This window comes from Numenius arquata, chromosome 14 (genome assembly GCF_964106895.1).
Source record: "Numenius arquata chromosome 14, bNumArq3.hap1.1, whole genome shotgun sequence".
Lineage (NCBI taxonomy): Eukaryota > Metazoa > Chordata > Aves > Charadriiformes > Scolopacidae > Numenius > Numenius arquata.
Window position 1 is genome coordinate 10,702,667 of NC_133589.1, and position 23,249 is coordinate 10,725,915.

The following is a 23,249-nucleotide window of genomic DNA, read 5'->3' on the forward strand; positions in this document are numbered from 1 at the left end:
GACGGGATGTCCTTTTTGCACACAGGGGGATTTTCAGGGAAAGATGTATTTCTGACTGAAATGTCAACTCTGCACTACAGTGAAGAATTTTCTCAATCACAAAGAAACTTCAAGACTCTCAATATATGAAGCGAGCTGACAAGGTCTTTGATAATGACACAGAGGTACATCATACTTTCTGTTGTATATCATGACGTATTTTAAAGAATAAAAATAGCATTCAAAGAGGCACTTCCTGCAACTCACTCTCTAAAAGAGGAGGGGGAGGAGGAAATCTTGTCCAGATTTTTTGAGGACGGTCCCAAAATATTTATAACTCTGGTCAACTCCCAACAGGGGGATGATGCGTTCTTGATAAAAAGAACATATGTCACCCTTTCTGTTCTCCCCTCTCGCATATAATACAATTAGTTCAGGTAAATGCCCACCCCTTGAGTACTCCATTGCTACTCTAACCCTAAGGAAGTCTATAGCTGGTTCTTTTCCAGAGCCCTTTGAACCCTATTTTCCTCCACCAGAGCTAAAAATAGAAAGCTTCCAAAAGGAAAACCAATTTTTCAGGAGTTGTTCAAAGGAGATAGCATGCTGCTATATCTGCTGTATATATACACACATGCACAAAACCAAAAGCCAACCAAACAAAAGACAACACCAACAAAACCCAACAGAAACAAGAGGCCCCCCCCAAAAATCCACACACAACAGCAGCATCCTCTTGCCTGGAGGGAACTTAAAAACTGTGGACCCTATCTTATATCTCATTTTTATACGAATAAACGTTACAGCCAAAACTATTCACTTGCTCTCTTCTGATGCCTGCCAAACTCAGAGCTTTGCTCTCTCTCCCTTAGATACCTCTCTGCTGTTTACTGGTGAAAAGACATACAGACAGAATGATCCCAAAAGCTGCCCGAGAGACACGTCTGCCTTGTATTCCTTTTTACCAGACAACTAGGCTTACCAAAGCATCAGAATGTAAAGCACTGATCTACCAAAAAGAAAATAAAAATAAAAAATAAAAAAAAAGGCAGCAAAACCTGTTCCAATGTGAACTGCATTGTTTCGTATAGTTTTAGTTAGAGAAATACTGGAGGAAAACAAGAGATTCCTCTCCCCACACTCGAAACTCATTCCAGCAGGAAGCCAGTGCTACAGAGACAGAGACTAAAAATCAGATTCCCATTTTCATCACCGTGCAAAGAGAAAAGCATGCTACTGTCTTCAATAAGTTCATACCATGTTTCTCTGTTTTTTTCTTTAGCTTCTCTTTCATATTTTTCAAGTGTTCTTTTGTCAACCATTCCTGTCAAATACCTAAGAAGAGGGGGGAGGAAAAAAATATGCAGTTTTACATAAGCAGAAACATAGTTCCAAATAGTTAAATACTTATACAATCCCTAGAGATTATTTTGGAAAACTGGAACAGTCTGATGAGAGCAGCAGTGAAATTTTTTCTCCACAAAAAACCACACCATTATCTGCTATGTAAAAGTACACCGGTACCACTTTCGCAGAAGTATGAGGAATATCTTTTTTAAAACCTAATTGTAAAACATTCTGCAGAGGCAAAGTTTGAAAAGGAACTCTCTCTGTTAAGTCCATTTCTGACACTAATCCAATATTTCAAAATTAAGTAAAAATTGTGATAGGAGAATACTCCACAAAACCCCTCCACATTTCTGAAATGTAAAGAAAAATATTTTTTATTTCAGTCTTTTCAGATAGAACAAGGAAGCTGATACTTTAAGAGAGATCTTTCAGTTAAGAGGTGAGTAGTGTACAGTTTTATTATATTAAAACTTTCACATTTTTTCCCTCAGATATTTCTACCTGATGCAGTAATAGTAATTTACTTGGTTTATATAGAAAATTAATTGTAACAGTAAATAAAGGGTTAATGAGAAAGTTGGTGCAAGCATAATTTTTTTTTTTCTTTACAACAAAGGGATATTCTGCAAAAATGAAAGACCACAAAAAGCTTTAGGAACATAACACATTGTTAGGAGTGTTAAGAATAGGCATCCCCTTGTACAAGGAGAACACTCAAACACTTCAGATGATAAAATGCTAATTTGCTCTAGTATGAACTACAAGGTTAAATGTAGCATGACAATTCCAACATTCCAGCTTGGTCAAAACAAAACAAGATGAAAATGCCAAGACAAAGACCTCCCACTTTTGCTGAGAATATTATTTTAAAATCATTTTAAAATCAAAGAAATACTTTGCATGAGTGGGATAGCATTTAATTCTTCATGTACTGCTTCCCACTTCTTGGTTTGTTTTTCTTTTTCTAGAAATCATAAGATCTAGCTGCATTTATTTACTTTGTCTCATAAAAATATTGCAGTCTCTAGATACTGTTTCTAAAATAGACTTAAAAGGTTAACTATTATAATGTCACATTTTGAAATCAAATTATGCCTGACAATGTTAGCACCAGGGAATAAGGCTATTCAATTTTTTTTTTATCTTCACAAAAAGGACAAAGCTTAACAAAGGGTATAAAGCAGTTTCAAATAGCATTCCAAAATGACGAAGAAAAACAGAGTCATGTTCTTAGAAAGGGATTCTGTTTTTTTAATTTAATAATGCATATTTTTGCATAGTTGTTTCCATTAAGTGAAACTCCTGTAGTGATAAGATTAGATCTGCTGCAATTAAGAAATTCCAAAGACAAGCAGCAACTATGTTGACAGGCAACATAAAATTTTATTATAAAAAATATTAATCTATTTTTAGTAAAGCCATAAAGAAAATATTACTCATTTTACTTAGCGTATTTTTAACTCACAAGAAAGAACAGGAAATCTACAAATTTTATTTAAGAGTTTCCTTACATTATTTGTCCTCCAATAGTTGACTTGCCAGCATCTAAAAATAAAAAAGTCATTCACAATTTAAAAGAAAATCATGGAAAAAGAAGAAAGTTATGAACAAGATAGTCTAATTTATTTCCAAAGGCATATTTTTTAATTGCAATCTAAGTTTCATTAAGCATCGCCCAGCTTCCATCGTTTCTACAACAATTCCTTGTCAATTCAATTACACTGAATTTTGAAAATTCTGTTTTCATACGTATAAACTTGGCATTATCCATAACAAAAAAAACACCCAACAAGCAGTGACCCACCAAAAGTGTGGATTAAGAGTGTGGGAAGCTCTTGCAAAATCCCTTTCTCTGCGTCCTTTCTCCCTTGTCCCTAACTTCTGTAGGCTGCCCTTCAATGGTGGATGTACCTCTGTCCATTGCCTCTTTACTTTGTGTGACTCCATTTTGAATTTACCTGAGGACTAAGCTACAGAACTTGTAAGGTGGTGAGAGACTGTACAAATGAAAATACAGAATTTACTGTAAAACTCATGATTCAAAAATTCTTCTGTACCTTTGATACTTAAGATGTTTCTGAAGCTTGTTGAAACTATTTAATTGGGACATTTTGCTATAAATGCTTCTTTTAACCCTGCATTATGTTCATCTATTGTTTATAGCTCTACGAGTCTTAATTTTTTGAAGAATAATTTTTGAATTTAGTAACAATTAATAAGAACCCTCTGAAAATATTTAAAACAATCAGAAAAGGAGCACTGCTTTCCAATTTTGTTCTTTGGATCAAAAACACAGATATGTCACTTCAGCAATAACAGAGCAGGTACTTGAGAAATCATGAGCACAGACACTGTTGTGTCCAAGAGAACACAAACACTCTATCCTTGGTATTCTTCCCCTGAAAGGGCTTCTTTAAGTTTTTTAATTTTTCCAGAGCAGCTTCATTAGGATGAATGCTCCTATTAACCTCAAGACATGGTGATCACATACATCCCTACAAAGAGCAGGATTAATTTCTAATCCTCCAAGTTCAAGATACTACACAACACAAATATCCTATTACTTTACGTTCACTTGCAACTTACCTACGTGCCCAATGAATACTACATTTACATGCTCTTTTTTAGGAGCGCCTGGTGGTGCTACAACAGATTTCGGTTTTGGTATTTCCTCCTCCTCTTCCATCATTTCCTGAGCACTTTCTTCAGAAGGCCCTGCATCCCCTGTGGGACCACCTCCTAGCTCTGCTTCACTTGTTTCTTCTTTGTGGTCCCATGACTCTTCCGGAGACATTTCTGTCTCTCCATTTTCCACTAAAAATTAACCAGTTAGATAGTTATTCAAGTAGATAATGAAATTAAAAGCAATGACTACAGAGAAGAGCCCCTGCCCCAAGATGCAATCAAAGGACTTTATATAGGAAGACATTAACCAACTGGATAGTTAAAGTGGGCAACTGCCTCTTGTTTCAGAAGTGATTATTTCCAGAAGCTTTCAAACTAGCTTGTGCTGACATCAGAAAACTATGATTCACAGGGATTAAGAGACTTCTGTTTTAACAAGGCAACAATTTTACAAGGAAAAAACAAATCTGAAGATGCACTCAGACCATCACACCAGTTTGAATCAATCCAGACAGAATATGCTAACATATGTTTGGAAGGAAAAGGGGAGGGATAATGGTTTAAGTTCTCTCAAAAGCCATATAAATACAAGGAGAAAGATACAATTTCCATGTTCTGATTGCTTGTATTACTGATCACTTTAATGCTTTTGTAATCACCATTTCACACACATTGATGGGACTGTTTGTAATACTTAATTATTTTTTAATAAAGCACTGATGCTTTTTCAGCATCCAAGTAATCCAGTTGCACCTGTCAATGCATACTAGTGTTCAATTACCTCTTTCCCAATCTAAGTATAGAGATGTGACAAAAATTAGTGAGGACCAGAAATGCAAAGGCTCAACAAGGTATTCTTCAATTTTGTTTGCAATGATTCAGCAAAAGCACTATAGTAGTATTTTATAGCACTATCATAGTGAAATGGAACAATTCTCATCTTACCAACAGATTCTGAAATTTCCATGTTAACAGCAGCATTTGAACCTAGAAAAAAAAAAAAAGAAAAAAGGAATCATTAAGGACACACATTTACTGCGATAGTATCAAGAACAAAGAAAACCAGGGCGACTAAATTAATTAAAGGATAGTTCAGATGTTTGGGCACTTGCCAATGCTATTTAATATACAGATTCAATGTTAAAAATCCTGCTTCATGCAAGCTTTATGACCTTCAATAAACCATTTGATCTTTATATGCCTTGCTCGACTGGCTATAAAATTGTAAATAACCACAGATAACCACACTGCCTTATAAGAGCAGTATGAGGATAAAGAGAATGAAGATTGAAAAAGGTTCAGAGATTTTTAAAAAGGAAATTCTTTGCAATAAGTTTTTAAAAATCAAGTTTAATGGAGCTGCATTTTATAGTGTCAGAACACAAAAAGAACTACCTTCACAAGAGGCTGTCTGCTCCTCTGGAGAAGTCTCTACAGGTGCACCTACAGAGGAAAAAAGCTCAACTTCAACAAAATGCATCGATGTAACCAACTTCCACACTTAGGCATAAGTCTCCCAACTTCATTGCAAGAAGTGTATTTAAGAAAAAACACACCACCCCCCACCAGTACTAAATATAGCTTCCAAGCACAAATACAGAACACTGCCTGAAAGTTGTGAAAATAATACAGCAGTTCTAAAAACAATTCCATTACGCCCTCCACACATGGAAAGATACAGTTAAACAAGTTTTAAAGGAAGCAATTTTTCTATACAAAGTATTTTACCTGTTCATCCTTTTTGTACATGTTGGCTATTTTAAGTGTTAATATCTAACTGGTGTTTAAAAATGTCAAACCAGTTTCATTGTATCCAGAGAAAAAATGCGTGTGTGGTGTCACAACTGTATGGAAAGGTTCTGCCAGCTTTAGCTGACAGGCACACCTAACAATGCTACTGCACTTCAATTTCACATAAGCTTGAAGCAGAAAATTGAAACAAGCTATTAAGAATAAATTCTTAAGATCTACTGTAGTTATTAGGGACGAGAGGTGATAAACTCATCCATATGCCTGGCAAATTTGCCAGTCCTCTTAAACATCATAATATAGTCACATTATCATAGAATGGTTAGAGTTGGAAGGGACTTTAGAGATCATCAAGATCCAACCCCCTGCCATGGGCAGGGACACCTCGCACTAGAGCAGGTTGCTTAAAGCCCCATCCAGCCTGGTCTTGAGGACAATCAGAGGACCATCTCACCAGTAGTGGATATCAAAGTCACAAGTGTGTTTTTTAGATAGATGACAACCTTCTCATGCACTAAACCACGGCACTAAACTACATGCTGAGGTATAACTAATTTTTAAACCTACTAGGAGTGGTATGTTGCAATTAACAATTACACCACTTGATGTTTCGGGACACTATTTCGCATGATCAAGAGGCCTTCTAGAATTATCTCTAAAACCTTAACCTATTTAGTTTTCTGTTGGTATAAATTCAACTTCATAATTCTTTGAAACAAGTTCACCATCTTATTATTGTCAGCCACATACCAAATTCATACCTTCCATTTAGCTGTACTCCAGCTCTCCTTCAATCCCATTACAAAACACAGACCTTACAGCATTACTTGCTCTATATGCATGATGGGACCTAAAGATGAAACAAATCCCCTCAAAAGAACAAAAACATAGAGAGAAGGACCTGATTCTAAGCCTCTTTGCTTTCGCGCTGTTTGCGTATTTGCTGCAGACTCCTATAAACTGGAGCAGCGCTGCAAAGGCTGGAGGAGGGCCAGAGGACAGAGCTTGCGGGAGGGTGAATGTGGGTCAGAGCACAACACCCGGTGACCAGCAAACGGCGGAGGGGGCTCAACTAGGCAGGAGAGGAAACTGCTCTGAGCCAGGCTCCCTGCGCTCCTCTGCCATATCATGTAATATCTGCACACCAGAACCACAGGAACAAAACTTTAGCAGAGTGATTCAATATAGTAAGTAAAAGGATACGAATAGAATACCTTGAGATTCCTTGTAAGATATGATATATTACTCCCCTTTGAGAGCTGGAAAACACTCAAATCAGCCCATTTATGAGTGTGGTAAGCAGGTGATGCAGAATCTAGGCATGAACGTAAAGCCCCGTTTTGTAATGCAACAGAAGATTGCTGGCTCTTTCACACATACTATGGTTGGGATGCATAAATATTTTCATTACCAGATCATTTCAACAAGCTTTTGATTTCACTCCTGAAGTTTGTCCATAATGAAAAACATATTAAATGACAGTATTTATGTGCTTGCCGTGGAACAGAAGCTCTACAAGTCGTTCAAGGGTTATTTAATTCCTTAGAAATACACTGTTGATCAACAACATTCATAACAACTCAGGTTTTACTTCTTGGTCTGTAATACAGCAGGCACATCGACAGGAAAAAGAAGTTTCTTCACAAATAACAGAGAGGAGGTAGGAAATTGTTGACTTAAAAAGGTCTATCTGTTAAATTCTGTATGAGTCTAGCACACAAGAGAATCAATAGGACAGTTTGTGTATGGATCCTGAACAGTGCTAATGCCACACAGTCAAGGGTCATCAGACACTCAGTTGTGGCCACAGACACTTATGAACATGATTTGAAAGAGGACACTGAATGACATGAAACATACGCTGTTCCTTCAAAGCAGGAAAGAAATACAAACTGCTCTCTAAAAAAGTTCATCGTAAAAAAAAAAGAATCTTAATTTCAGAAAGAACAAGCTTTAAGCGATAAAAATAAATACACACACACACCCCGAGTAATTGAGTAATTGTTTACTTCTGATAAACAATTTCAGGCTCTGCCAGATTATTTCAGGCACTGGTATATTACAAACAAATATACAAGAGAAAAGTCTGACTTTAAAGGGTCAGACTTATCATTTGCTCTGTGTGGAAATGAACAGATTGCCTGAAGTGCGCCTTAAAGACAATCACCTGAAAAGAAGGATGCAGTCCTACTGCTTCTCAGACCCTGGGGTTGCTGCATTTTGCTCTTTGTCATCTCTTATCTCGCATCAGCCCCAGTGCACGTGTAACTATTGAAGCTCCACAAAGGGAGCTGGTCTGACCAAAAACTGCACTAGCAAAGAACCTACCAGCTTTGGGGTGGATGAGCACTCTGCAGCAATGTGTCAGCTGGGTGGAAGGGCACTACTAGTGCCATGACAGAGAGGACAGAAAGGCAATCTCAAGAATTTCAAGGAAAAACACTTGACCTTTAAGCTCCAGTTCTGAAACACCTCGGGAATCTTTGGAGTGAATAAAGAGGAAATGACAATTCTGGATCTAGTTGAGATAGGCTTACTACTTAGGACTCCATACTGGATTAGGACACGAGAAGTCCAAACTCCACACTGTCCCTGAGGCAAAATGTTTGAACAAATCCAGTGAACTGAAGTAACCTTTCTTATTTTGCCCATGAGATAAAGACAGTCACTGTAACAAAATACCTTTAAAGCTGAGGGAAACTGAGAAAGGTTCTAAGTAGCCCTTGTAACTTATCCTGATCTCTCCAGAACATTGAAGTAGATATGCAAAGTTTTTCATTTTGTGTTTGCTGGAAGTCAAGAAAGTAACTAACAACATTTATGGTTAACATAGTTTACTATTATTGTAAAAACATCACACACAAAAATAAACACAAATTAGAAGAATGGGTAACATTTCAAGTTCAGCTTGAAAATTCTAGATCCTCATCTCTGAAAATCATTCAGATTGTCATATGAGAGGGATTCAAAATGTAGTCTGTATGAAATCTGGTTTTAAAGTCAGAACATGTCTTAAATGATGCCAAATCTTTAAGTAAAGCTTCAAATTCTTGGATTTGCACGCAATAAACAATTAGATTTTACATAGCATCCTCCATACTCCATCTCTCCTCAAAACAAAAGTCAAGAACTATTGTTACAACCTTATTCACTGAACCACATGAAATGAGCGGTTTATCTTTAGTCCTCTTGAACATCAGAGGCCTGGGACATTTTGGGAATATCTTTGTTGTGAACACCAAAGGCAAAAATGGATACACATGCTGCATTTATCTACTGGTAGACCATCAGACAAGGACATGTAATGTAGAGTCTTGTCTGAATAAGGTAAAAATTATTTTTCTTAGTTTTTTTTTCTTAATATAAAATTCACTGGAGGAGTACACACACTCCCAATAGAGTCCAAAATTGCACAACTTTGAAAATATTGTGATTGGTCTCTTTAAAATACAGCTCATGTCCTAAAGAAATACTGCAAGAATTCGCTCTGCTTGTTTCATTCACACGGCATTCTACCACAACTGGTGAGCTGCTTGTGTATTACACCAAGTTTTGTACTTGCATGCATTTCTGTTGTTCAATAACCAAAGCTGCACAGGTAGAACAAATTAAAAGTTACCACTCAACTTCTGAAAATATTGTTTTAAAACAACATAAGCCAGAAACTTCACAGCATTAACAATTTAGAATGCTTGTACAGAAACAATAGAAAACTGCTCTATAATGAAATTTGTATTAGAATGAAGCAAGATTTTCATCTATAGAACAGTATAGCTGGTAAACTGGCAATCAATATTAGAACAACTGCAGTTAAAATACAGCATTAAAGTCAAGCTCAAGTGTAATGACAACTTTCATCTTTATGTAAATGGCAGTATTTACCAGATGCACAGAATAAGCTGAGAGAAGTCTCCACACAAGCAGATACTGCTCAGTGAATACTGGGAACTCCTCATCAGCAGTTACGTGAGCCACAATGCAAATGCCATCACAGAACTGATGAGAGGCCGTAATTTGCAATTTGTTGCTGTGCATGGCAGCACTCACAGCTCCTAGCCTGCGCTGCTGCTGGAGTGATAAAAACCTAAATGGTACTGGAACCTGACAACTGAGGTACACTATGGGATCAACAAAACGGTTTGCACAACAGAGCATAGAGAGATATTAAAAAAAAAAAAAGGAAATAAATAGGCAAATTCAGTTTGAAAGAAGTATCTGATCTACAAAACTTTTGCACTGCCTGTACAGTGAGTTTGTTGTTGCTCCTCCAACCAATAGAGGCATCAAGGTGCTTCACAGGAATTCCTGGAAGGCTGAAGAGTGAAGAAATGCACGACATCCAGCTTAAGATTCTCATCACCTTTTAGTACGTGTGATTTGAATACCTGAGTTCAGTACACATTTAACACAACAGTCATATAGTCTCAACAGTATTCATTAATTACATAACAGATGTTTACCCCCCCTTTAAAAAAAAAAAGAAAGCATAAAGGGTACATATACCAGAGTAAAAAAATAAAGGTCTGAGTTGAACACACAGAGCATGAGAATCTGAATTAAAAATACCCAAGAGATTCTTAGATAACACCTCCGCCCAAAAAAAACCACCTTTAAGCAATAATAAGTTCTAGAGCTAAACAAAGTATTTCACATTCAGTATTTTAAAATATACAGAGAGAAAAGGTTTTCAGATATTCACTGTAATTAAGGCAGTTGTTTTGAAAATTAACTTAAGCCCAAAATGGATTTTCTTCTTGTCCCTGCTTCATAGCCTATGCCCTTGCTCTACCAATGGACACAGAGATGTATGCTCAGTTTTTAAAATGCACCAGCATAAGAGCAGCTTTAATAGTTTTAACATGACTTTGTAAAATTAGCAAAAAAAATTAGCCCTAGCTTTGTATTTATCGGATTTTACTACAAGTTCGCTTAGTAAGAGATCCACCTTTTTCCTTCCCCAGTGAGGCCACACCTTAAGTTTATCTTATCTAAAACTGACATGCTGCTTCACAACTAAGTCTAAGAAAGCTTATGGGGATTTTCAGAGAATATAGCCAAAACCCTACTTCCTTAAGGCCAAGTATTTGTACTCAGGTGATAACTTGATTTTTGAGACAGATAGCCAAGAAATCAAGCTCTGTATTAGAGCAGTTAAGGATTCCACTCTCTAACAAAGATCTCTCAGCTCCCAGTAGAAATAGAAATTTTAAACCAAACCAAACCAAACCTAAGCACCCCATGGATTTTTTAGCAGGTTAAGCTCAGGATTTTAACATTTACACATAGAAGAGTACAATTTACACATAAGTTCTCAGACTGTTCTAGAGAACACATTTTTTAATATTGCATCACCAGTTCTAAACCAACTTTTGTACTGGAATTCAATCAGTGTAATTTTCATATAGACTTCTTCAAAACAGTCATAAATGTCACTAATTAAATTTTGTCTGCTTTATTCTTTTATAATGAAAAATACAAAAACATCTTTCTATCTTAGCTTCATACAATCAGCTTCTTCTCTCGCATGTTTCTCATCACAAAACAGGAGAGAAATCCCAAAATTCTGAAAGTGGAATTGTAAAACCAGATTGCTAATAGAATCCAAGAATTATCTCAAATTATCTGTGTGTTCATTTTGACAGAACAATCAAGTTTTAAGATAACATCATGCTTTCAAATGCATTAAATCAGTAGACCAAACCAGGGTGCTAAACACATGGTCAACAGACTGCATATAGACTCCAGGACAGTTCATCTAGTCCGCTGCCGGCTCCCAGTGGGCTGTCTTTTATTGGAGTCATGCAAAGGCCACAAGCGTGATGAATTATTCTATCAGGAGCAACACAATCCTGGCTGCCTTCCTGGGGACAGCTCAGATGTAGACAAAGGACAGCTGTGTAATACACTGGCACCTTGACTGCATCACACAGGTATATTATATCTGATCATCTGGCAGGCTGGTGCCAAGACATACCGCTTTTCTCCGCACTGACCATTTTAAAAGAGGTTGTGCAGCTCATCTCTCTAGAAAAGCTGATACAGAAGAACAGTGCTCTAGATAGTGATGACTCAAAGATTTTTTCAATAATAAGACTTGGTACTTATACTGGCATTCACGATATGACACTGACTTGCTGTCACATAATACTTCTTAACTGTAAATTTGAACTGCTTAAGAGCAGCATTACCAACATCTTACTTGCGAGGAGATCATCAACATATGGGTATTCAAATACTGATATGAGCAAACTACGTAAATCCTTTAATATGATAGCTTCTTGAATGGTGGACTACCACGAACAAAACTTTCTTAGCAAGTGCATATGTTAAGTGAAGTTTCTTGAGGACTGAATTGTTGAACAGTTTTAAAGTAGAGAAAATGGTGTAAAACAAGAGATGACCAGTTTGGGGGAACACGATGATACAGATAACTCATCATCCTACTCTGGAATCTCTGGTGGGGTGGAGGAAGAATATATGGATGTCCCAGGTACCTACAAGGTCAAGAAAAATGAGGGCTGGGAAAAACAGAAAGATAGACACTATATCCATTTATTTACAGCATTTGAAAGATGAGGATGTCCAGCTGCTTGAACTTAACTATTTCAAAAGTGACTACTGCAGGCGAGTGAGGATATTTAGGGAGTGAAGCATTGTAAAGGAGACTGAATCTTAACCCAGATGTTTGCTTGGGTCAAGACTAGATGCAAGTTATCTAAACTGCAATCTTAACAAATATGTTCAGTAATTCACTTGAAGTGATCAAGAGAGCTTCTAAATGAAGCAGTAGCACTAATACCACCAAAACGACAAATGCTATCTTTCCTTACACTACCTGCTATGTATCACACTTTTTGTTCTAGTTACTTTTGTACTCGTGACAGCTTTTTCTTACCACAGTCACTGCATACTTCAAATGATCGAACAATTCAGACTGGAAGGGGTCCCAGGAAGTTCCCTGGTTCAGTCTCCCACTCCAAGCAAAGTCAACAGTGAATACTTAAAAATGACTTCTAAAAAAGAAGAAAAACTAACATAAAATACAGTAAAGCCCATGCAAAGCAGCTGTGATCAATTTCATCAAGAATCCTGTGAATTTTCAAGAACCATGACAAAAATTGAATCACAAGAATGCAGGTTGACACTGCATTTTCCGAAGTTTTTCACTTTTCTTAAACCCGAGATCCAATCAAAACTTAGATAATAAAAATCTTACTAATTTGGGGCAGGATGGTGGTGGTGATGGTGCGTGTTTAACTATTCCCTTACACCTCCAAACCATACCCTGATACAGAAACAAACAAAAAGCCACCCAAATGCAATTACATGCTACAGAACAGTCAAGGTGCAGTTGTGATTAAGAATGTTTAGAGGCCCTACCACAACCTACTGTCATTTTACTATCACACCTCGCCTCAGTTTGAGTTTGTTAGTCCAGCAACTGCCATCTACAGTAAGCTTCCCTAGAAGCACAACTAACTCATGACACACTCGACATGCTCACTGGCAGGAACTGCAGCACAGCGATGTCTGTTGCAGACAGAAAATCGAGAAGTCTCTATTTCACATTTCCAATAGAGTCCAACAAAGATTTTACGCAAACAAGTTTGATTTGGACACAATTTCATAAAAGCAAATCCTCGCAGCTACAGCATTTGGAGCATGCTGGCTTTAATCTGTTCCTTAGGTTCCAAAATTTAAATAACATGCTTTTTGCATATAATCAAATGATAATTTAATTCCAAACTAATTCTGAAACTATATGCAAGCAAAAATTATATTAGTGGTAAACATAGGTCAGATATTCTCCCTAACATACAATTTGCAATCAAAAGAAAACACCCATAAAACAGAAGTTTTAAAGTAAACTATGTGGACTGCAGGTCTCTGGAGTTTCCCAGTTTTAGGAAGTTAGCACCTTGTTCCCTAAACGGCTTCTGTGAGCATTATTTCAGTGCTCTAAACATAAGTGATGGGAATTTTATACAAATTACTAAAAATATGAAGTTAGCATGCATAAAAGGGAACACTACCATCCCCTACAGCCGCACAATGGAGACCAATGCTGTGGAATCTGCTACTACACATTTATCCTGACCTACAATTCAAATTACTAAGGAATTGCGACTTGAACAAAACCTCACCAAGAGAAAGTTCCATGAAGAAAAGTGTTACTAGAACTTAATTTTAGGCCACTTAAGTTCTCAAACTGACACCAAGCTTTTTATATTCTTCCTAAGAATCAAGATTAATTTAGCGTTTTCCCAGTACAAACCAGTATTTGTACAGACTTCAATACAGATGATAAATAGAAATATTTTCTTCCTTCCAAAGTAATGAAGAATGAGTGCCACAGAACACCTAATTCCCTACGGGAGCAAAAGCAAACTGGGTTGCTGAAAAGTAACCTATTCAGCACCATTGTCTAATCACATGTTGTTCTGACTTATTTCCAGAGCAAGCTCCACCTAGTTCTTCTAGCCAGGAAAGTAGTTGTCACCTTATACGAACATCTGCAAGGACAAGACTGTCAATTACTTTCTGTAACTGAGTACATCGGACCTGGGAAAGTACATAACAAGTATAGGATTCCAGTTAAGAAAGAAACTGGGGTTTGGGTGTGTTGTGGGTTTTTTTTTTTTTTTTTTTTTTTTTTTTTTTTTAACAACTGCAGACTTTTGTTTGCTTAATCTTAGGCACATCCAAATTAATTATAGAAACTCAAAATTCTAAACCTTAAAGAAGATACAGAAGCAAGATGAATTCAAACCAGGTAGATTATAGCACTATGTAGGAAACGTACTCAGCAACTAAGATGGAAAGAAAAGATATGGTAATTTCACTGAATTTCACTGAATTTTTTTTACAGTTGGAAGGGACCATATAGATCATCTAGTCCAACTCCCCTGCTGAAGCAGGATTGCTTAGAGAATGCTACCCAGGACTGCATCCAGGCGGGTCTTGAAAATCTCCAAAGAAGGGGACTCCACAACCTCCCTGGGCAGCCTGTTCCAGGGCTCTGTCACCCTCACCGTGAAGAAATCACTCCAGGAGAGCAGGAAGCTTTCAGTAAAGTCATCTCCGCTCTCTGGAAAGACAAAGATCATCATAGGCCTCAGAAGCAGCAAGAGTGGAGAAAAGGTAAGGATGAGGAAACAAATATAATGAGCAGGTGAGAAAATGTAGTTTAAATCCTACAAAAAAAAAAAATTAAAAATAGGATGCCTTAGCAGAAACCTTACAAAAGTAGCTAGGGAGAAAAAACAAAGTTACTCTAATAACATTCAGAACCCCAAGAAAGCTTTCAGTCACAGTATTACATAGTTTAAAAAAAAAAAAAGAGACAGATTCAGGTTGCAATGGCTGAAAAACACACTAGAATGGATTCTGAACATTATTCAAAGGTTCATCCCATGTTCAGCACAGCCTCAAGCTACCTACTCTACCTTTAAACCTGTGAACCTTAACATGTAAATTTATTCTAAATCGCATCCAAGAGTCTGCCCATGGCTTCTTGGAAATATATTTTAATGCACTTACATGTTACCTGCCCACAGAGCACATGAGCTACAGTTTCTGATAGAAATCAGAAGTGCTGAACAGCTGCAGAGAACACAATCCAACAGTTGCTCTCACACAAAAATGGGTTAATATTCTGTTACGAAAAATCTTAAAGCTTCATACATAAAAGTTACATATTTTAGCTGCTAACATCTAATAGCTTTAAATACTAGGGAGAGCAAGACTAATTAATATATTAAATCAAAACACAATAAATAATAATCCACAATCAACAGGAAATCGTGACAAACATAATGTAACAAGTAGTCACTTTAGTGAAATTAAATTACTAGAATCAATATCTGAAATACTAGCTTGTTTCATATTGTACCAATAGGCATACAGAAAATTACAGAAGAAAAAACAGGAAGGTGTTAAACTATCATACTCAATCGGGTGTCAAACTCCTTAGCTGCAAGAGCGACATTAAAACACTACCACATCTGACGTTTGGAAGGACCTTCAGTTTGGAGCTGGAAATTATAAAGTAGCTCTCCTTTAATTTCCCCTACGCAAAGTAAATCTAGTATAAACATTAGTTAGGTACACAGAGATCCTTTGAAATTAAAAGCAGGGTAAATTTCAAGTCATTCCATTGACTGAGGCCAGCTGGACAAACCTCCCTTCCCTACTGATCATTTATCAGCATAATATTAGGAAAAAATAACTACTTGATATAATCTTCAAAAAGACATTTAAGATACACCTGAAGCACTGGTGGCTGAAGCCATGCTGTTCTCCCCAGCAACACTAAATCGATTACCATTGAAATCTCCGACAACTTATCTAGTGCTTTAGGAAGAAGAGAGCTACGTGGTTTCCTCTCGTCATGGGCGACACTTTCCGAGCAAAGCTACCGGGGAAACGCACACAGGATCCACGCACACCCCCCTGGCCGCTGCCCCTTGAGCACCACACCTGCACCACGGCTTGGCCTCCCGCAGGGCCCCCCCGCCCCACCTGCACCACGGCGGCCCGCAGACCCCCTCCCGCGGCCCCACAAACTCCCGGGGCTGCAGCAGACGCCGCAACCAGCTCCTCTTCGGTGCCCCACGGCTCCTCTGCTGCCTCACGCCCCTTCCCCAAGCCCCTCTCCTGCGCAAGGCTCCCCCCCAACCCGCGCCTGCCCTCGCCCCTCGCCGACGGTACCCCCCCCCCGCCGCTCGGATCCAGGGCCCCAGTCCCCGGGCCGGGTCGCCTCTCGGCCCACCCACCCCACCCCCGGCCCGGCGCTGCCACCCAGGCGCCTCGCCCGCACCCCGTCAGCCTGACCCACCCGGTCCCCGGGCTGCCGGCCGCCTCCCAGCCCAGCCCAGCCCGCCCTCCCTCGCCCGCCCGCCGGAGGCCCGCCGCGCCGCGCTCCGGCCCCGCGTGGCCCTTCCCCTCCTCCCCCGCGGGGGCCCAACAGCCCTCGCCCCGGGCCCCTCCGCAGTCCGGCCCCGCGCCCTTCCAACATGGCCCCCATCCCTCCGCCCTCAGCGCCCACCCGCCGGCGCGGCCCCGTCCCGGCGCGGCAGTTACCGTGGGGCGGTGGCGGCGGCAGGCCGGGCGGGGGCGAGGGTGGCGGCAGGCCGGGCGCCGGGCCCCCCCTCAGGAAGGACGGCACGAACTCGGCGGCGTGGACGTTGGGCACGAAGGGCTTGGCGTTGACGTTCAGCTGCCGGCTGAAGGCCGCCCCGAGCAGCTCCTGCTGGGCCTCGGCCTCCGCGGCCGGCGGGGCGGACCCCGGGCCAGCGCCGCTGCCCGGCTCGATGTCCGCCTGATCCCAGCAGTCGGGAGCAGAGTCGCTGCTGCTCCCGCTGCCGCTCCCGTTCGCCTCCATTTTGTGGCTGCCCCACAAGCCTCTGCGGCCTCGAAGCGTCTCCCAGCGTCCGGGGTAAGGGGGAAGCCGGCGGCGGCACCGACTCAGCACTCGTTCCGGCGATTCCGCGTGTACTCCACCGCCCCGACGCGAGCGCAGTATGGCCTCCCGGAGCTCCCGTACCCCCTCCCCGCGGCCTCCTGTGCCGCCATTTTAGTAGTTCTTAGCTACCCGGGGCCCCATCCCACAGCACGACGCCGCACAGTGCGAGAACTACGACGCCTATCATGCCTTGCGTGAGCCCCTCTCGGCCCACCCCCCCCGGCAGAGATGGGAAATGTATTTGCCTGCGTTTCCTGCCTGTTAAGAAACTACAATTCCCTTCAGCCTTTGCGCTCGCCTTTCTCTTCTGCCTCCAGTTGCGGGGTGGGGGACGGGACATGTAGTTGGCGCCAAGGCCTCAGGCGGGGCAAGAACTACCCGTCCCGGCAGGCCCGGCGCCGGCGCTCCCGCAGGCCACGCTTGTGCCTCGCCCCTATGTCTCTGGGAAATGCAGTTCGCAGGGGCTGTGAGGGGGCAGCGTCGCCGGTTGGCTGCTCCCCATTCCCGCATCCCGTTTCGGATGAGGAGGGGGAAGATGAGCGTGTCCCGGTGGCTCCCCGGGGCCTCTGGAGCGCCAGCCCGTCCGGCGGGGGCTGAGGAGAGCGGGCCCGGCGGGGGGTGCCACCTCAGGGATTCCCGCCTCCCTCGAGGACTCGGCGTCTGGAGTCAGGTGAAGACGTGCTCGTTTTAGCGTTCATCTGCACCTACCTGGTCATAGAAAAACAGGGTTTAGGTGCAGGGTGACAGTACAGCCAGGGCACCGGAGTTGGGTCCATAAACCTCCCGAGTGAAGATCCGTGACCACACGGGCTCTCCTGTGAGGTGAGAGCGAACGTTTCGGGACGTGTCCAGCCATAAGTTGACTGGATGCACTAAAAATTCCAAATTTGGCAACTACAGCATGCTTTGACTTGGTTATTATTTAAAATAAATAATAATAACAGTGAAAAATACAGTTAAGCCAAATCAGTAGGACTTGTCAAGTACTGAGGCCCTTGACTAGTAAGACTATTAGAACTTATGAAAAAAAAACCCCAACAAAACAAATCCAAACCCAGAAAACATTGCTTGAAGTTAAGCATATTTGGAGGAGATGGGGAGGAACAGAGGGGGAAAAAGTAGATTTTTGTTTTGTAGGCTGCACATGGCTGTGGCAGCATTGTGTCTTGGAAGGTTCTTCCGCTTAAGTGTTCAGACAAAGTGAGTGCTTGGGAGAAGGGAATTTCTTGGAATGCTCACATGCGAGGAGTGAGTCATCTGCAGCATTATTTATATTAGAACACTGTAGGGCAGGTTATGGAGTTGTTTTGGAAGCAGTCAGGCTAACCTATACAAATTCTCCTGAAGTGGCATTTACGTAACATAATCCTGACACAAGAACCAGATGGATTCTGGCTGCACACCAGCAGCAACATGTACACCCTTGACAAGCAGAAAATTCTACATGGCAGGTAATGCACATGTGTTAATGGAAAAATGTGCTTCCAACCGATCATATTCAAGGAAAATTACTAGTGTACATGGCAGCACTTATAAAAGTTTAAAAAAAATAATCCCCATCAACACCACAGATAATTTTGAAAGAAAAAAATGTAATTCACAATGAAAGACTGTACACGTCTGCTAAGTGGAAGTCTTTCCTTCAAGCACCAAGAGCGTACCCTCACCAGAGCCTGAAGAATGAGTTCTAAAGACCTTGTGAAAGCCACTTTGATTATTCTCTGGTGCAGAGCTCCTTTCCAGAGCTCCTCTCTGTAGAGGCATTGGCAGGGCCTCTATTATTCAGTTGAGTAAAATTAAAGAAGATTCTCATGTGTATTTCTCTTGTAATATTTAGAGTTTTGTTAAACTACAAGTTCCTCAGCTATGTGGCAATCATGTTTCTGTTAAAAAAAGGAAAGTCATACATGGTTCCACTGAGGACTGGGATAGAAGCAGGAATAGGATATGATCCTTTTATTAGGGGAGTGGAGAAAGCAGTTAGGAGAAGAGCTGCAGGAATAAGAAATAAGTTTCCTAAGCAGCTAGTATGATAAGGAACACCTCAATATAACACTCTCCACTTACTAAAGGTTTGTTGGTTGTTTTGTTGTTTTTAATACTAACCATTGCTTGTTAGGTGAGATTTATTAACCAGTAGGTATCTGATACATTTAATTTAGTATGGAAACAAGGTAACACCATTTGGAGCAAAGGAGCTCATATGCTGTTGAATAATAGATAAAAATCCAGTGGAAAGCAAGCTTCATGAATTCTGCTGACAGAGTGGCTTGTTATTGTACAGTTTTTACGTCATTATGAGCATTTAATAGCTCAGGTTTATAATGACTGCAATTCTGTATTACAAGCTTGTTTTTTGTTTGAGCCTTTACACAGCCCACAAGTCAGAAAAGGGTTCACTGGAGGCAGGTACTATATTTTCAGAGCAATTAAGACTTACCTTAAGATTACCAGCACACTGAACATGTAGGCAGCAATTCTTACATACACTTTGGCATTCTTTAAAAAGGCTTCTTGAAGGTTTTGGAAATGGAGCTTAAGTCTGCCAGCTCCTAAAGTACTGAGTTGTGATAATTTTTTTCTGGGGGGGAGGGTGGTGGTGTGTGTGCAGGGAACGGGGCCAAATATGTGTTTGATCTGAGGTATGGAAGCATGTATTACCACTGATTTCAGAGGAAAAGAATTACTTGTGTTATTCAACATTCCTTCCTTCCTTGACCAGTACTTATTCCCGAGACACTTGCTAGGATATAAACAATTAGTCGACAGAATTTCAGAAGATGCCAGATGTCCTTCAGAGTGTACAAACCTGTTTTGCAGGCTGTGTTGCACATAGAAATTGTGTAAACTCAAACACCAAATTTTTAACAGGGCTAGTAGTTTGTTTTTCCACTTAGGAACAGCTGGTGCTCAAAACAAAACCTAAGTAGAATCATGATAATTTTACTGGCTAAATATCTGCTGGAATGTAAATGGTCACGTTCTCTTGAGGTTTTAAAGCCTTATAAAAGCTTTTCTTGTTTAAATCTCTTTTGCATCAAAATCTTCAGAATAAATACACTAGCTCTTGATTTAAAAAATACTAAAAAGCTTTTCTTATTGAGAACCACCCATACAAATCCATCATTACATCATGACTGACTTAAATTATCAAAGCACTGCTTAGAAAAGAAGAGGCTGGACCACCTCAGGGTTAACGTGGGGACTGGGGTGGAGAGAAACCGGCTCCCCCACAGTTGCAGTTCTACTTGTTCCTGTGCTGCCTTCCAGCTCTTCTTAGACCCTTTGCTGAGTCAGCTTCTCTCATTAAATTTAGCAACAGAACAATCCACTTTCTTTATCCTCCTGGGTTACTTAGATGAATCAACTCTTAAGAGGTGTTTGACAAATGCTGGAGCTGGTATAAAGAAAGAATGGGGAACAGGACTTCTTTAGCGAGAGCGAGCTATTCACATGTTAAGCTATCTCAGGGTAGATTCACCGCTGGTTTGCAGCCTGTGGGAAGTCAATCCTACAGCAGTGAAATGGAGGCCTGCATTCATATGATATTAAGAATAGTATTCTGTACTGTAACTTTCATACAAGGTTCTCACAGGCACTTCACACCCTAGCAGATATACCTATAAAATACCAATGTTTTAGTTATGTGAACTGAAGCAGAAAAGAAAGATACATTTCCCTACCAGGCTTCAAACAGGGTAAGAGCTTCAAGCAGTTAACAGCTCACCACCAACTGGTAAGCTTATTAAACTCCATGAAATAGGAGTCTAAGGAGGAAGGAGAGTGGTTTTAGGGTGCTGGATCATGAGCTGTTTGACTCAGATTACCCTCAGATCAGATAAATTCCTGAGCTGCTGAAAAATGGAAAAGTATTTGGATGAGATTGGGAGGAGCAGGAAAGGAATAATAGTCTGGTGTGGCAGCAAGCTGAAATTCAACTGACGCGCTGCGAGCCATGCCCTGAAATTTAAAGGTATTCAAATATGTACATTAGCTATGCACTTAAATGAGTAGCCTGATGTTTAGAATTGCTTTGAAGTCAGAATGAGCCTTTAAAAAACAAAGCCAAAAAAACAAGTTTTTTTACCTAGGAGGAGGAAAAGACAAGAGTTACAAGAAAAGACAAAGAGTTAAAAGAAAAATATAAGAAACTGCTCAGCTGTGAGTGTTGTTCTATAAGCATAGGTCTTTATCTGAGGCTTATGTGAAGGAACAATCTCAAAAGACATTCCAGAAATTAAGTTTAGCATTACTTAGAAGAAGCAGCTAGAGTTAAATGAGTCCAGAAAGTTTTTTCAGAAAACATGGACTAAAGCTGTACCTAAGTACAAGCAATATACCTCTCCTGAAGGAAGGCTGTGTAAGAGTTTTTCTTAATTCCTTTCATAATATTAATGAGGTCTGACACAGAATATAAAATACTGAACTAGTTTAAGTTTGATTAGGTGTCAGGAGATTATAAATTAATGTTCTTAAACTCCAGCAAATTCTTTTTCCAGGTAATCTGTGGAGAACTAGTGTTTGTCTAGCTGAGAACTAGAGAACAAAAAACACACTATGTTTTGGCCATCATGGCATTTTCAAGAGCCAAGTCTTTCCTAAACTTTGCTGCTGTTCCTGCATGCGTAAGTGAATTATAAAGAGGCTTTTATATTTGCACAAGACCACGTATAATTCAAACTAAGATAGCTTGACCCGGAAACATCTTTTCACTGGTTTGTTTTTTGTAACCCTGCTATTTAATAAATGCTGTTTCTGACCTATTTCTCTCCCTCTGCTGGACACTCACATAATTACTGTATTTGTGTTATCTTACATTCATGTAGTTTAAGATATATGATTCAAAAAGATTAAAATAAAAGTCTTCTTTGGTTTTCCAAATGTAGCACCACAACATAAGCCCTTTTCCACAGTCCAATTGTAGAATTACAAAGGGTGCTCACAAGGGGGCACCATCAAAGGAATTAGTAACTTAACTCTTACATGTCTCATTGTGGGTTGGTGATGAGTAGTTCTGAGCCGGATTCTTCTTTTTGAGGTCTCCAATCTAGAGTTAAAGCCTTTCCTTTGGAGCAGGTAAAGCACATACCATAGGTTTCAAAAAAAGACATAAAATTAATTGTTTTTACTGTAGGTAGCAGAAGACAATACATGGATCCATACATCAAAATAGCAGTTTCTATTTCTCTTTGTCTATGTCTTTACCTCTCAAATACTTCGTATGTTCAACTTGTTGTTTTCCAAGGTAGTCATGTACCTCTCACTTCTGTATATATACACAACCTTTCTTTCTCTTGCTTGTATATCTCTAGAAAGAAAGACTGAAACGTCTTCTTTTTCACAAGTGCCATCCCCTTTTTTCAGGTGACTTTAACTGGAGGCTCAGAGTTCTCAGCTGTGTGATATGTTGCTTAGTTAGCCTGTTGGTCAGATTTGGAAAATCTGTAAGTTGGGTGCTGCTGAGTTCTTTGTTCAAGGTGCCTCTCTGAATGCACAGTTGTTGCAGTTTACTCCTTACACAGAATTTCTTCTGTGTTTTTGACACTATGAGCCTCTAGACTGATAAATAGGAGGGGGGCAGTGGTTTAAGTAAGTAGTTTTGCTGTCAAAACTGTTTGTTACGTTTGGGGGTTTTTGCTATCAAAGCTCAAAATAAACAAAGATGGGGGGTTAGGTGTGCACATTGTGAGGAATCTAGACATAGTTTATAGACCTTATGACAGTTTAAAATGTTGTAAATAGCAAAAGGATTGCTTAATGTGGAAGGCATGTGCTGAGCAAAGAACGCACATCCAAGGAAGGGAAGAATGAGATCACTTTAATGATGTGTACAGTGACTGAATTAGTCTTGGAAAGGTTAGAGACTGGGGGCAATCTATTTAGAAGAAAGGCAGAGACTGTGTGATTTTAGAGATCTGAAAGCCAGGTGTAGGGTTGGTGGGAGGAGGCATCATGTCAGTTAAGATATTGAAGCAGCTGAAAAGAAATCCTGTGAAGTACAATCCAGATCTCTGTTCAACTGTTCTTTTGTTTTCATCTTGATTAGCAACATTTTGGTTGGAAAATTAACCTTCTGCTTTGT

General features: G+C 40.1%; 1 protein-coding gene across 3 annotated transcripts in view; it reads right to left on the reverse strand.

Moving 5' to 3' along the window:
• GSPT1 (G1 to S phase transition 1) overlaps positions 1 to 17,210 on the reverse strand; it is a 28,010-nt gene extending 10,800 nt beyond the window's left edge. Inside the window, exons 1-7 of one of the 3 annotated variants that reach the window (XM_074158783.1) lie at positions 16,815 to 17,068; positions 16,207 to 16,250; positions 5,350 to 5,397; positions 4,900 to 4,941; positions 3,916 to 4,143; positions 2,841 to 2,874; positions 1,237 to 1,314 (exon numbers count right to left, since the gene is read on the reverse strand). In XM_074158783.1, the coding sequence (XP_074014884.1) occupies positions 1,237 to 1,314; positions 2,841 to 2,874; positions 3,916 to 4,143; positions 4,900 to 4,921 (362 nt within the window). In that variant the 5' untranslated portion in view covers positions 4,922 to 4,941; positions 5,350 to 5,397; positions 16,207 to 16,250; positions 16,815 to 17,068. Of the gene's footprint in view, positions 1 to 1,236; positions 1,315 to 2,840; positions 2,875 to 3,915; positions 4,144 to 4,899; positions 4,942 to 5,349; positions 5,398 to 16,206; positions 16,251 to 16,785 lie in introns of all 3 variants that reach the window. The other 2 variants (XM_074158782.1, XM_074158784.1) reach the window with 2 other exon arrangements.
• Between the last annotated feature and the right edge of the window lie 6,039 nt (positions 17,211 to 23,249).